At 38.8% G+C, this 14420-nt stretch overlaps 1 protein-coding gene across 4 annotated transcripts in view; it reads left to right on the forward strand.

The window, feature by feature from the left end:
- The window catches only part of LOC116450666 (myocardial zonula adherens protein-like), a 55047-nt gene that overhangs the window by 13893 nt on the left and 26734 nt on the right, over positions 1-14420 (forward strand). For all 4 annotated transcript variants that reach the window (XM_032123374.1, XM_032123376.1, XM_032123377.1 and 1 more), the window contains exons 3-8: positions 3175-3333; positions 5663-5755; positions 8125-8238; positions 9084-9236; positions 12042-12167; positions 13025-13153. In XM_032123374.1, coding sequence (XP_031979265.1) covers positions 3175-3333; positions 5663-5755; positions 8125-8238; positions 9084-9236; positions 12042-12167; positions 13025-13153 — 774 coding nt within the window. The remainder of the gene's footprint in view (positions 1-3174; positions 3334-5662; positions 5756-8124; positions 8239-9083; positions 9237-12041; positions 12168-13024; positions 13154-14420) is intronic.

The raw sequence follows: 14420 nt of genomic DNA on the forward strand, positions 1-14420 counted from the left end.
TGATTGTAACCCTTTCCCTAAGAGGAGACTGCATCAGGTGAGCCCTTTTTTGGCTATTTATACAGAACCCTGAAACTAGTGGTCACTGAGTAGGAATTAAGAGTTACTAAACAGAAAAGGGTGAGTAGAAGATAAGCATGGCTGGAATAGAACAGCAATGAAAAAGGTTAGAGAAATATGAGAACAGTTACTTGTGTAGCTGTTGGCTCACACATCTTTAAAATAAGCAAGAACTGAAATTTTGACAGGCACTTGTCTGGGGATTGTGATACGAAGGAAGAATAAGGAGAGGGTAAAAACAATATCCTGTATTTTAAGTAGCACATAGAACTGAAACAGTCAACAGATGATGGAAATTCTTTTAATCTTCTGAAAGAGGAGTAACAAAAGCATCTTAGGAGGCTTGTGCAAATACAGATAACAGGCAAGTTTAGCATTGTTGCAAGAGACATGTAACCAGTCTGCCTTTGTGCGTACCTAATCCTGCATGTACTATCCGTTATAATGTAAATTTAAGTCTGTTCATCTCTGAAATACATATGTAAGTGCCATGGGTGATTCTCCAGCTGCAAAACCATTGGTCTGAATTTGTAGGTCTTTCTTAGAGAGGGGAAAAATCCTTCAAAGCATTCCTTAGGAATGTGTTCATAATATTCTAAAAATAAGGAACTTGGTCATAATTTTTATTCCAGAACTCTGCATACAGCACTTCAGACAATTCTGCTAATATTTCAGAGGCCCAAAGGACCTTGGTATTGGTGATATTTAGCTGTTCACCTCATTAAAAATGAATGATCATGGGCAAAGGGTATGGATTTATGAATTCAATGTCTGGTGCCTTGGTAACCTCTAAACAGTCAAAGTGATTATTCATTCTGTTATCAGGAAGATGGAAACTTGTGTGTAATCCCTTTTTCCAGATGCAGGGGCGGAGCTGCAATGAACTATGAAAGAAACTGTACAACCCTGGAAGCAAACAAACACAAAATAATTATGAGTCATGTCCCCATCTAGTTTCTGTATTTCTCTATTTCAAAGTATGAAGTGTGGAGCTTTTGTTTGTAAACATCCAAACAGCAAAACAAAATCCTCAGTAATACATAATTATGAAACATCTCAGTATGAGGATATGAAGGTTTGCATATAATATTTACAAAGTGCAAAATTATATCATGTATAGGTAGGGCTGGTTGCCCAATATTTTCTTCATTAAATAGTTTTAAGGCTTTCTTTTCAAATGAAGGCTTACAGCTTTGTTGTTTTTTGCCTGAAATGTTCTCTATCAGGTGTCTGCTCTGTGATTGTTCCTCTCCCAGCCCTGCACACACACACACACACCCAGAGCTTCAGCAACATAGTTAAACTATTAATGATGTGGTAAAGAAGAGTGTGTAGGATACTGGGTTGAGGAAAATCTGTCAGTGCCGTGTGGGAAGGACACGATGTGAAACAAATGTCTGTCTCTATCCATTTTTCTTAATACAAATAAATTTTCCTGTTCATTTTCCCCTTACCCAAAGAAGTATTTATTCTTATATTGCCAGCATAGTTGTGTTGGTTTGGCTCCTAAAAACTGAGAGTGCTGCTGCTTTAGACTGCAGATGGTGTTCTCTCTTCATGGTCATAGTAAGGACTGGAGATCTCTAGGATGCAGCTGCAGATGGATATAAGATTCTGAGCTTTGTTTCTTTCAGCCTCTGTTTGGTATTTAGACAATGCTTAGAACAAAAAACCCAAACCAAAACATGTTCTAAAGTCAATGTAGTAAATGTCCTCAGATGTACCTGTACTCTTGTATATCCAGCATAAGAAAGTAAGTTCAGTAAAATCACCTATACTTGATTTTTCTCTAGAACTGACCTTTCAAAAACCATGTGCAAAGCTTATCAGTAACAGCTGTGTTTCCAAACTTTTCATTCTAACTTTCCATTCAGAAATCACTGATTATTTTTAGGTTCCTAGTTGGCAAATATTTCAAGTTCGGTGAGAATATTTTCCTGTTTTTTAAAAAAAGTCTTGATGTGGATGTCTTTATCTGAGGTAGTTGTTTAAATACCTTGTAATCAGGAAGAGAAATGAGTAGTTCTGAGGACTGACTCATTTCAGATGCTTGCCACAGAAGGATGTTTCACTGGGTTGATTAGAAGGGAGGAGAGGTGAGTAGTCAGGTCAGGTGGTTGATCTGACCTTGCAGATATTTATTTACATGCTGAGGGAAATCATTCCTGCTGTTTGCATGAATATTTTTCTTACGAAGTGTACTGATGAGATGAACAAGAGGAGTCTGTTGCGAAGGGTGCCTTGAAGCAAGACATGCAATCATTATGAGTATGTTTCACAAATTTCTACAGATCATTAAAATAAAACATGTCAGCTCTTTAAAACAACCTCTATTTACATAGCAAGGCCTGATTTAGAAGGTTTATCCTTCTACAGTAGTTAATAATACTGAAACACCGACATAAATGCTGTTTCATAGCTTTGCTTTAGCTCTTACAATGTCAGTTCTGCAACATCTGTAAAAGAAATGAAGATCCGAAATGAGTTTGATTACTGTGGAGGTTCTTACTTAGCTTTAAATGCAAACTGAAATTCTACTTGGTTTATCTTCAAGAGAAAGAGGTATTTTCTTTTTTAAGGAACCCTGCCTAAAAGCTTTTAATTTCAGTTTCTTAGAAATTTCTATATTTTTTTGAGTAAATTTGTGAATTTTTGTTTCCTGCAGCAGGGAGTTTGGGAAGTGAGGGATAATTCTGTGGTTGGAAGAGTTTATAGGGAACTAGAGACCTGACAGTGCTCTGCAAGAATGCAGAAAAGTAGCATAGGGTGTTGAATGAAAATAAGCCAGGATAACCTTTTCTTACATGACTCTACCTCTCCTTGTACAAATCCAGCCTGTTGTCTCTAGCTGTGCCTGCATCACTTCTGTTGAAGGCAGTGGTAATTAGACATCTTTATATTCTTTATCGATTATAAGTTGGTCATTGTTCTTTCCAAAAACATGAAGGCTGACAGGTTGGCTCCAAAATGTTTGGGAGTTAGTGTTCGTATGTACTGTTGTGCTTTCACTATAATTGGTGTCTCTCCTGGCCCTAAGTAACTGTGGTTTTATTAGTGTCTTTTTTTAATTCTAGTACTGTTTTTTTTTAATTTTTTTTTTTTTTTAATTTTTAGGAGCTCTACCATGTACCAAATGGGATGTCTCCAGGGAAGCTCTCTCATGGGATGGTGTATGGTGTTGTGCACCGAACTGACAACAACCATAAGAGAGAAATGGTGGTTTATGGCTGGTCAGCTGATCAGCTGAAAGAGGAGATGAATTACATTAAAGAAGTGAGTTACACTTTCACCTCAAAATATGTTAAATACCATTTCCATATATCCATGTAGAACTGTGAGTGTACAATCAGCTGACTGATTCAAACCTGAGTTTGAATTGGGAACCTACTCTGAAGCTAGAGGCTAGCCTTGTTAGTATTTGAGTTGGGAAAAAAGCATGCTCTGTGCCTGGGAACTGTGCTTGCTGATGGAAGAAACTATGTAAGCAGACAACTGAAAGGATAAAGTCTCTCTCTTTGTGTGCTTCCCCCATTCCCAACCCCCCCCCCCCAGCTTTGTAAATTAGGTGACATAGTAAAATCAGTTAGGTATATTCTGGGGCAGCCTTTAAATAGTCAGCCATTTAATAAGGATGTCTTTGTACTACTTTCTCTGTGCCTGCTCATTTATCACAGTTGGCAGAAGATCTCCTGAAAAACAAAAATGCATTTCTGATCGTGCTTGAAATTTTTCTGTGCTTGAAACTCAGCATCTCTTTGTCTGTCAGTCTTTGGCTCTTAGGCTGTGGCAGTGACACCCTCATTACCTCAGGGCAAATAATCTGACCTTCCCTTTCCATCCATCTTCACCACCCAGCAGGCTGTTGGTCAGTGCTTATCATGTTACCCTGATTCAAGTGCAAACTGAGTTGATAGAAAAGGGAGGAACCCTGAATCAAGCAAGCAGTGTAAGGCAGTGTAATCATGTGTGCTCCTAACACCTGCCTGGTCTGTGGCTATCAGCACTTGCTTCTCTCCCATGGTACTCCCAGTGTGTCAGCTCTCAATGTTCACCACTCTCAAGCTGCTGAGTTTAGGGACTGGCAGGGTATGTCAGTGCTGCAGTGCTGACAAGGCACACAAGCTGCCTTGGCTGCTGTTTTCCTGCCTGGGTAGTTCCTCTGCCCAGCTGGGGTGGTGTCAAGAGACAGGTGAATTGGCACACAGCAGGGCCAGCTCCCCAAACTGCACGGTCTGTGGTACCTGGTGCAGATTGCTTGGGCTGGAACCATCTCCCTGCCCTTTTCTGTCCCTTATGGAGGGACACGTCAGATCAAGTGAACTGCATGTCTTGCTTATGCATTCAGGGTACTGATGCTTTCAGGAAAAAGTGGGAAAGACATGGGAAGAGACATACTGGCTCTTCTGTCTTCTGGAAGCTGTGTTTAGCTCTGCTAATTGTGATCTTTGGTCTGCCAGAGTAGTGTTGTCTTTAAAAGCAGAGTCTTAAACAAGAGTCCTCAGCTTCTGCCATGTATGTGCTGACTTAAATAGACCAAAAATGACGGGCCCCATCAGAGCTGCTGACAGCTCCCTCTGCCTGAGTCAGATCTGTATCGTGCAATAGGGTGTGTATGTGCCTGTGCCTGTGCGTGGGGAGGCACAGGGCGAGCGGTGCTTTCCTGAGGTGACGGGCAGGAGTCAGCTCCCTTCTCTCTTCCTCATCCCAAAGGGAGCACGTGGGGAGGGAGTACTCCTTGCCTAGGTTTGGTGGCCAGTGCCCCCCCTTTCTGGGAGTCAGTGGGGGTATTCTGTGCAGAGCTGCTAAAAACATCCCCTGCTGAAGTTTTCCCCTCACCCCAGTGTGCAGGGACACAGTAAACTCACTCCCCTAAATGATGTGCAGTCAGCCTGTGTTTGGTACAAGTGAGGAAGGGAAAAAAAGAGGTTGAATTACATGGGCTGTAGGCAAACATGATTGCAGTGGTGTGTAAAGCCAAACTGGAAGCCAGCTTGGGGTTTTTTTGAGTTTGGTTTTTTTTCTAGAAAGGCAAGGAATAATTTGCATACATAGTTCTTGAAATCAAATTGAGTTCTCCATTCTTCAGATTTGGAATTGCATTGGTAGATGTAAGCTAGATACAAGTCTAAAAGACTGAAATTAAAAGGGTTTATCTGCAGGATAAACCCTTTAAAAGAATACCAAGGGGAAACCAACCACTTTTAAAAGTATGCAAGTGTATTAAGTCCATGCCTTTTTTTCAGAAATAAAACAATATATGGTCAAATTAATTTAAATTCATTTAGTAATTAGGTTAGAATGATTTATGGATAATTTAATTGAAATTATTTTTTAAAAATTATTTATTTACTAGTGTTTAAGTGTGTACAGAGAAATTTAGAATTACTCATAGTGACAGTTATTTATATATTCCCTATGTAGACAAGTCTTGAGACTTAAGTTTTTATCTTCTTCTTGAGAGTAAATTGCTGTTATGCAGAGGTAGATTAACAATGGAAATTATGGAAAGTAACAATGAAGAACATAGAGAAAAAAATCATGTCCTGTTATAAACAGTATAATCCAAAATTTTGATAAAGGCATTTGATTTTTCTGACACCAGGTGAGAGCAACTCTGGAAAAAGTAAGGAAGAAAATGTATGGTGAATATGATGAAATGAAACGAAAAATACAGCAGCTTACAAATGAACTGAAAGTAAGTATCCATTAATTTGTAGGGAAAGCATATGGGAATAACTGTCTCGGTGTTATCTAGAAACTTTTCTTTTGCTTTAGCAGAACAGAACTAATCTCCCAAAACACTCCAGTTCACTGTTTTATGTGATATCTGTAGTTTCCTTTCTTTATGTATTTTTCCATCCAGGAAGGTAAAGCAGTACAGGGGTGCTTTTGCATATGAAATTACTAATTGCCTGGAAATTCTTGGAAATAAAAGCATGATCTTGATACCATTGCTTGCGTGTATTGGTAATCAGTGGAGATGTATGTAACAGCTTCCAGTTGAATTGAATAAATAATATTCATGATTAGGGGAAACTGATAACTTGGTGTCATTTCAATACTTTGCTCTGTTTTACTGACTCTATTGCTTAAACACTAAATAAAAGAAGTAGCAATATTCTTTAGTATTAAAGTGCTAAAAAATTACTTACCTTTTCATTTTTAATGGAACATTTCGATGGCCATTCGATGACCTGTCTTTCTTCTGACATGTTGCTTTAGCAATAAAAGCAGTTGTACTCTGTAAAAATAGCCTTCATATTAAACTGCTGAGTTGTTTGATCCAAAAAATCTCCCTGAAAACTTGCTTTGAATTTATGTTCAGCATTGATTTTCACAGCCCTGGTTCAGAGGAAGCTTTGGCAATTAAAGGTATTCTGACTTCAAGGGACTGGGACCTTGACTTGTGCCCTTCTGCCATCCTCATTTGTAGGCTGTCAGTTCCCTGCATGCTGTATTAGGTACAAAAATCAGAACTTGTTGTAAACTGGTACTTTTATTCTGTGCAACTGGTCTCAAAAAAAGAGAAAAAAAAAATCCCCCTAACTTGAGAGGAAGAGAGAAAACTCAATTTCTGCAAACTGTGTTAAATAGTCGTAATGCTGCCAGCAAGAGTCACTCTCCTCCCCAGTGTGCATGTAGGTAAATGCTGATTCAGGGTCAGCTTTGTTGTCTTTGCTGCTGATCTTTACTGAATAGCAGTGATGATATCCTGCACTTCCAGATCTTCTGTCAGACTAGTAGAAATACTGCATGAGTCAGAAATTCTTCCTTAATTAAGGGTTTCTGACCAGCTCTGACAGAGTATCTAGTTCTGCAGCAAATTAGCAGTTCATGAAGCTTCCTTCTGACAAAAATGGCACATTAGGAGACATCCTTCCCCTTTTTAAATACTCTAGACTGCCTGAAAGGAAGCACAAGTGTTGTTTTTCCTAATAAAATGAGTTTTTTGTTTGGTTGGTTATTTGGGGGTTGATTTTGGTTTTACACAACTCTTGTCTTTCATGCTGTTTGCGGATCCTGTTTAAAATCCTTTCTATACTCTTTGCTTCAGCTTTCAATCACTGTGCTTTTATCCTATCAATTTCCAGGACAACTTTTTGTTCATAAAGATTGTTTGAAATTTGCTCTTCCAATATCCTGCTCTGGGCTTCTTCACACAAGTTCTTATCTTGTAACTTTCTTAATCCATCCAAAGCATGTCTGCTTTTGTTTGTTTAACATGAACACACATTTATATAAAGTTAACAGAAACTACTTGGCCTCTACTCCCTATGCTGACCTAATCTGTGTATGGCTTGGTTACTACACACTTGTCCTCTGTATCAGTCCCTGGTGTTCTTCTGTTTTTATCAAGAAACAAATCTGGTCCATCTAAGAATGGGAGCTGGGCTGGCCTCCATTAGTAACACTCTTTCCCTCTTTATTACTGGATCATTTATAATTATTTACAGTGTTTGGGTTTTGGTCTCTTCTTGAATAATGTCATTTTGTGCCTTCTTCCCCCCCTTCAGTTTTTAAGTATGTGTGTGTGTACATAACACAAAATGACTAATTTTCACAGAACAAAACTCTCTGGCTTCTCCTCCCTGCTTTGTACTGTTTCATCCTTACGTCTTCTTGATGTTGCTTCTTTATGTACCTGATTAGTCAGTTCCTTCTTAATTAAGGCTTTTCTACAATTCACAGTTCTAGATTTCCTTATTTCTTGCATTCTTCTGCTTTTTGCTCTGAATTTGTACAATCTGCCCACTCTATATATATAATCTTTCTGAATAGCTGCCAATTGTCCTCTTGTCCTTTCAAAAAGAACAGCTTATACAGTGATTGCAGATTAACAATAAACTCAGCTGCTCATGCCTTATTTCTGTTAGATTATTTGGATTTTAAGTTTTGTTTGTTTGTTTGTGAGGTGCAAGAATATACTTTGCGGCCTGTATATTTTAAGCATCATAATACTGTGAAAACGACCTTGGGGTCTTTCTCTTCTGTAGCTCCCTTGGAAAGAATAGGTAAACTTGATCATTATTCTATATAAAACCTTTTTTTTTTTTTCTTGCTCAGGTGACAAATGCTCATCAGGAATCCTTAGAGAATCATGTGCGAGTGCAGGCTGCAGCCTTAGATAGCTTTAGCGAAATGAACAGCTCCTTGACATCAGCATCAATAGACTTGCAGGTACATCTTCATAGCTGCTTCCCAGCTGCCAGCTGCCTTTTCTAGCATGGATATCAAAGCATACCGAAAACATGGATGACAGATACAGATTCTACCACTAAGCAAGACCATAAAGTACTGTCTTGGTTATCTAAAGCACCTAATTTAGGAAACAAAGAAAAAAGATCCAGAAGTTCCTGTGTTTAAAAAAAAAGCATTAAAAAATAGTGTACAATAAGGAGATATAAAGAGATGTAGATATGCAGCAGACTAATACCACAAGTTACGTCTCTATGAAGGATCTAAGGTGAAAATGTGATTTGGTCTGCATAGTGCAAAATGGTGCATCTCCTGACTTAGTTCTGCTGTCAGTTGGTAACAGAAATGGAAGTGGCATGGTTGGATGCCAGCCACTTGTGAGATTTTACATACCTGTGAAATGCAGGGGGAGGGACAAGGTGGGAATGAATTTTCTTTTTTAAAGACTTCTAAATTCCCATGTATTTGAGCTGAACAACTTAATGTCCCTTTCTTGTATGTTGCAGTTGTTTTCAGCCCGCTGCATTTTATATGTATGGCATGGCCCTCGGAGACGAGGGAAGATTATTCATACTGAAATGTATCCGTGTTTCTTTTTTTGTTTTTAATAGTGTTCCAGGACTTGATTTCACTGAGTATACTTCTCATGGAAATACCTTCTAGCAACAACAAAAGCCATAATTTTAAATGTTAAAACTTGCAAAACTGTTCACACTGCATTAATACATCAGGAAGCTCTTTAAATATGCTGTTTCGTAATCTCTTGACTATATTAATTCATCAAATCATTTCTGGTTTTTAATATGTGGTTTGCCTCTTTTTTCTAGAAAACTCTAGTGGATGTTACATTGGAGAACACTGATATAAGGGAACAAATAAGGAATTTAAAATATACACACGAGCAATCTATGGAAAAGCTGAGAGAGAAGCAAAAGCAACTGGAAACAGCACAAATTGAAAATCAGTTACTGAAGTTAAAGGTGTGGTATATAAACTCCCCTAAAAATACTGCACAGTAAGGGCATTGGGTGAATGTTAAGTGAATTCCTTGGCCTTATTTGTAAAGGGTTCTTCATTCTTCATGCCCTCATCATGTCCTCAAGCTCACTTATTCCTGTGAATCAATACTGGTTTAATAACAAAGCATCTCAGCTGGCGACAGGCAGTCTTCCCATAACATGGGATGTAACATAAGAGTCAGGGGTGTTGACAGGTGAAAATTCAAACCATTAAATGGTTACTAGCGTCCATTCCTATTAAGTGAAGGAATATTACAGCTCTCCGCATTGCTACATTAATTTCTTGGTGTTGAGTTTCTTTGGTATTGCACCATTTTTAATAGGTAATCTGTTAAGTCTTATATGTATGTGGTCAGCAGATATGAGGTGTAGCAGCAGGCATCTTCAAAAGAGAATTAAGCTATTTCTTTCAGAGAAATGCAAGGGAATAAAACATGAAATGCAAGGTTTAATATGACAGAAAGCTTGACCATGTTCTCCCCTCATCTGCCAAATGTATTCTGGTAATCTCAAAAAAAACAAGCCCACAAAAATCCCAAATAAAACAAACACCACCAGCCCCCCTTCTTCTGGGAAGCTTTGTCTCTCTTAAAATTGCTCAAAGTAGACTAATTTGGATATAGTACTGTATCAGAATTTGTCAGATTTTTTTTGGTTAAGTTTGTGAAATTAAGGTGATTGCAGCTGTATTCCTGTTTAATTTTGTCAGAGAAGGTGTTCCTTTTTGGCTGTTTTGCTAGTGACTAGCAGTCATGCTTAATGATGACTGGTTAAACAAGAAAACACAAGTGCATTTCATATTCTGCTTTCCTCTCACAGTGAAGCTTTGCAGGCTATAAAAGTAGCTGTATTTTGCACCTGCTGTTGTCAGCAGGAAATAAAAAGAGGGAAAAACCAAGCAACAGAAGCAAAAATGATGCAAGTAGGATTTTAAACCGGAAATTTGGGCTTCACTATAATTTTAAGGACATGCCCCAGCAAGTCAGGGAAAGGTATGTCTGTTTCTAAGAACAGGGAACTGCAGCTTACATCTCAGTTCAACGGAATGCATAAGGATTTGTTTATCTTCAAGCATGTCAAGCTCTGCAGAATACATGCCCTGCATTTACACAGAAAAAGTGTAAATTTTGCCCTCAAACTTGCAGTTTTAGTACCAAATTAGTGAATAAAATACCTCATTACTGTCTTTGACAGTTAAATATAAAATGTGTCTGTAAGGTGCCAAGACATCTGGGAATTCATTCTAGGGGTGAATGTAAGAGGATGGTCTGGAATCTGGGAGGTTAGTGTTGGAAAGCAGTAACTACTGTATACCATGATGACATTCTGGGTGCAGAACACACCTGTGGGGCTTATTAAAGAGGTTTGGTTTATTCATACATCAGTAACAACTTAGAGTGGAGATGTTGCTTAAGCATATTATAACAGATGCCCTGGTACATCTACTTTTTTACTCTTGCTTTTACTGTCCTTATTGCTCAAGGTGTAAGGAAAGGAATGATGGAGATAAAAGGCCAGAGATCCTATTCCAGTTCAGTGTATCTTAAGGAATCTGGGGTTTGATAATTGGCTTTCTCTAAATGGTACAATTCTTTCAGGCTTCCTGAAATGTGGAAGGTTCATTTAACTCCACACCCTCTCCTAAAGTGCACGCACTACCTGTGCCCCAGGGTTGGCCTAGGTGAGATGACAAAGGACACAATTGCAGTACAAGTGGAGTCCTTCAGAGCTCATCCCTTTTCAAAGAATAAAATGCAGTATGCTAAACAAGCTGGTTTCTACCATGCACGATGAACCCAAGGGTTTACTAAACCTTTCGGTCCTTGAAATAGAAAAAAAAATCCAACCCAAAACCTTAATCATCAGAACTCTCTATTTTGTGTTAAGTGTGGTGATCATCAGGGAACACTTAATTCCTCCTCTTCCTGTCACTTTTGTAGCATCCACAGCATTTCACTATACCATGGGCTGATTCATAGCATCTCTTGGAAGAGAACTAAGTCCTGGACTAGCTGTTTTACTTCACTTTTATTGTGGTTTACATAGTAGATGGGCTTAAGCTGTGAATATCCTATCTGGTGTTTAATTGCTGAGGGTGTGGTTCAGTCAGTGTTTTCAGCCAACAGCAGGAAATCCTGTCTCTGAATTACCATTCTGCCCTCTTCCCTGTAGTTCTAGTAAAGTTTCTGGTTCTGTTGTTAAAAATTAACCCTTCCACACACCTGAGAATGTTGATTTTAAGTTTGATTGCTTTGTTGCATGGTTATCCTTGTTCTTATGCCTACACAAAGAGCAGAATGTGAAAAACCAAGAGAGAGCAGGGAGGGAACTGCAATAAAATGTTGCTTTGAGTGTTCATGGTCATTTAGAAACAGGAGTTGAAGACAGTCCATCTCTAGTCTATGCTTCAGTAGAATGGGGGGAGATAATATTTCAATGGGGAAATAAACCAAGTGACTTGGAGGCTGTTATGGAAAGGTTCAGTAAAGAGGCATGGCCTGGTCTTGGATAAGCAATGACTAAATGAGCTGAATTCAGACAACATGGAACTTGATGGAACAGTAACTTCTACAGATTCAAATTATGTGAATACTGGCAGAATGCTGTAAATGGTCTTGATGGAAATGGAAATCTACTTTTGCAATGTCAGATTTATAACAAGGTGGAGCTAAACTTCAAACTCATATTTTCTCATCATGTGAACTCTCTGTCTCCTGCTGCCAGCAATACTGTACTTACTGATGGGTCAACCTTCCTCTCTCATAGGTGGAATCATCACAGGAAGCCAATGCTGAAGTCATGAGAGAGATGACAAGAAAGCTGTATAGTCAGTATGAGGAAAAAATGCGAGAAGAGGAACAGAAACATAAGGCTGAGAAAGAAATGCTCCTAGTATGTATAGCCAGTCTGTAAGAGTGGTGCTTAGCTTGGGTGTCATTCCTCAATTGCTTCATACTCCGGAGTTGATGCGTATTCCTTCACTTCTGTCTCTGTGACTAGTTGTGCCATAGTTACTAAGCTTTCCAAACTTTTGGGGTTGTAGGACTAAGAAAAATTTGTATTCAAACATAGGAATGTCAGATAATAATGTAGATTTAAAAATCTGAAATAGAGTAAGTAGGTTTTTTTAACTTCTGATTCTCTAAAAAAGGAAAATACAATGTCCAATTTTAAGTGACAGTTTAAGAAGAAGAAAGGGAACAACTTCACTGGATACTACTGGAGCAAGAACTCTCCTGTCCCCCAATTCCCCTCCACCCCCAAGTTTAACCTTTCTATGAACAGTCAGTTATTGCATTTTTTAAAATGATAGAGTCAGATAATGATGGAGATTAAAGATAGATGCTCCTTTTTATTTGTATTGCTTTACATGTGAGGAAAGTACAAAGCTGAACATGGCTAACTGTGGTGTTTGAAAAGCTGTCTTTTGCAGCAGCATATTTTTCTTATGCTGTTACTTAACAGCATCCTCAGAAGGAAAATTAGCTATCTAAGAAATGGGTAAAAGTTTCTCTTGGATTGTCATAATGACTCTTTACTAATATCAGTGTATTTCAAGGTACCCCAAACCCTTTGCTCTATGTAATTCACATTTAGGGTCACAGGTCTTCCAGATTTCTGAGTAGGTGTAGTGAGAAGCTTTGAGCTCTTTAAGAGCTCTTAGCCGGGCTCTGTAGCCAAAAAGAGAAATAAATATTCCTCATTAATATATTAGATGCCAATGTGACTGTAAATGTTCTTACTTGTAGGAGGAAACAAATCGTCTTCTGAAGGCTATTGAAGAGGCAAATAAGAAGATGCAGATTACAGAAACAAGCATACAGGAGAAAGACCAGAGGATTGGTGAGCTGGACCGGCTGATTGAACGCATGGAAGAGGTATGAGAGCTGATTGCTGCCTTGAAAGGAAACTCACAAGTGTATGGAGGATATTTCACTTCTTGTTGTTCTGCTGCTCAGTTGCCTGCTCAGTGACAATACCATTGCTGTTTGGATCTTAGTTACTGTATTTGTATCAGTAAATGCACCTGGACTGCCATTGAGACAACTGTGATTAGGAGGTGGTTCTGGCTTTCTGGTGGTCCTTACAGGGCTAAGGTGTCAGCATTTATTTAGGAAGTGAGCCATTATTTTAAAGAGAGAATTTAAAAACCATTCAGTGTCCCTTAATGGTCTAATCAAGTAATAATCATAAATGACCCAGAGTCTCTTAGAAATGTTGTTGTGGTAGGTCTGTGGAGTGAACAAAGCTCCATCTGGGGATAAGTGAGAAGCTGATGGAGAACCTGTAGGTCAGGATTAAAGGGAGGGCAGGGACAGGTGACATTAGAGTGGGGGCCACTCAGCCAGGAATACTAAAAGGATGAGACCCTTTACAGACAATGGGAGCAGCCTCTTGTTCACAAGAGGTCCTCATGGGGATTTTCAACTACCCTGACATCATTTGGAGGGACAACACTGAAAAGCATAAGTAATCCAGGTTCCTGGAATGTGTTGATGATAACTTCCTTCTCCAGTTGCTAGAGGAGCCAGTGAGGAGAAGTGCTGTTCTGGACCTTGTTCTCACCAACAAGGAGGAGTTCCTGGGGAATGTGAAGCTCAAGTGCAGCCTTGGCTGCCGTGGCTATGAAATAGTCTTGGATGTACTTTGGCATTTCTCATTTCATTCAATAGCGGGCATCTCATTATCTTTAAAGATTCGTGCCTCACTATCTCAAATACAGGAGCAGAGAGTGTTTTAGTCAGTGGAAGGAATAAAATCTTCTGCTCTTACAAATGAAGTGGTTTTTTTCACCAATTTTACTTTAGTGTAGTACATATTTAATATCAGTGTCTACTGAGAAATAGGTTTTTATAAGTCGGTCTTGCTGGCTTGACTGGTTAGTCTAATGTGCATTGAGTCCCTTTTATCTAATGCTTGAAAATCCATTAGTAGAATTAGTGATTACACTGAAATTACTCAGCTTAATATGCCCCTGTAGTGGCTCCATTAACTTCATCTGGGCTTCAGCCTACAACTTTTAAGTATTATGCAGTGAATGTAGGATTCCAGTATAGTTCACAAGTACAGATGAGTTCCTTCACATTAGTTATTTAGTCTGCTCTTATCTGGCTGATATTCACCCAGTGAGACTGAATGGCTCTT

Source organism: Corvus moneduloides, chromosome 13 (assembly GCF_009650955.1).
Source record: "Corvus moneduloides isolate bCorMon1 chromosome 13, bCorMon1.pri, whole genome shotgun sequence".
NCBI classification, from domain to species: Eukaryota; Metazoa; Chordata; class Aves; order Passeriformes; family Corvidae; genus Corvus; species Corvus moneduloides.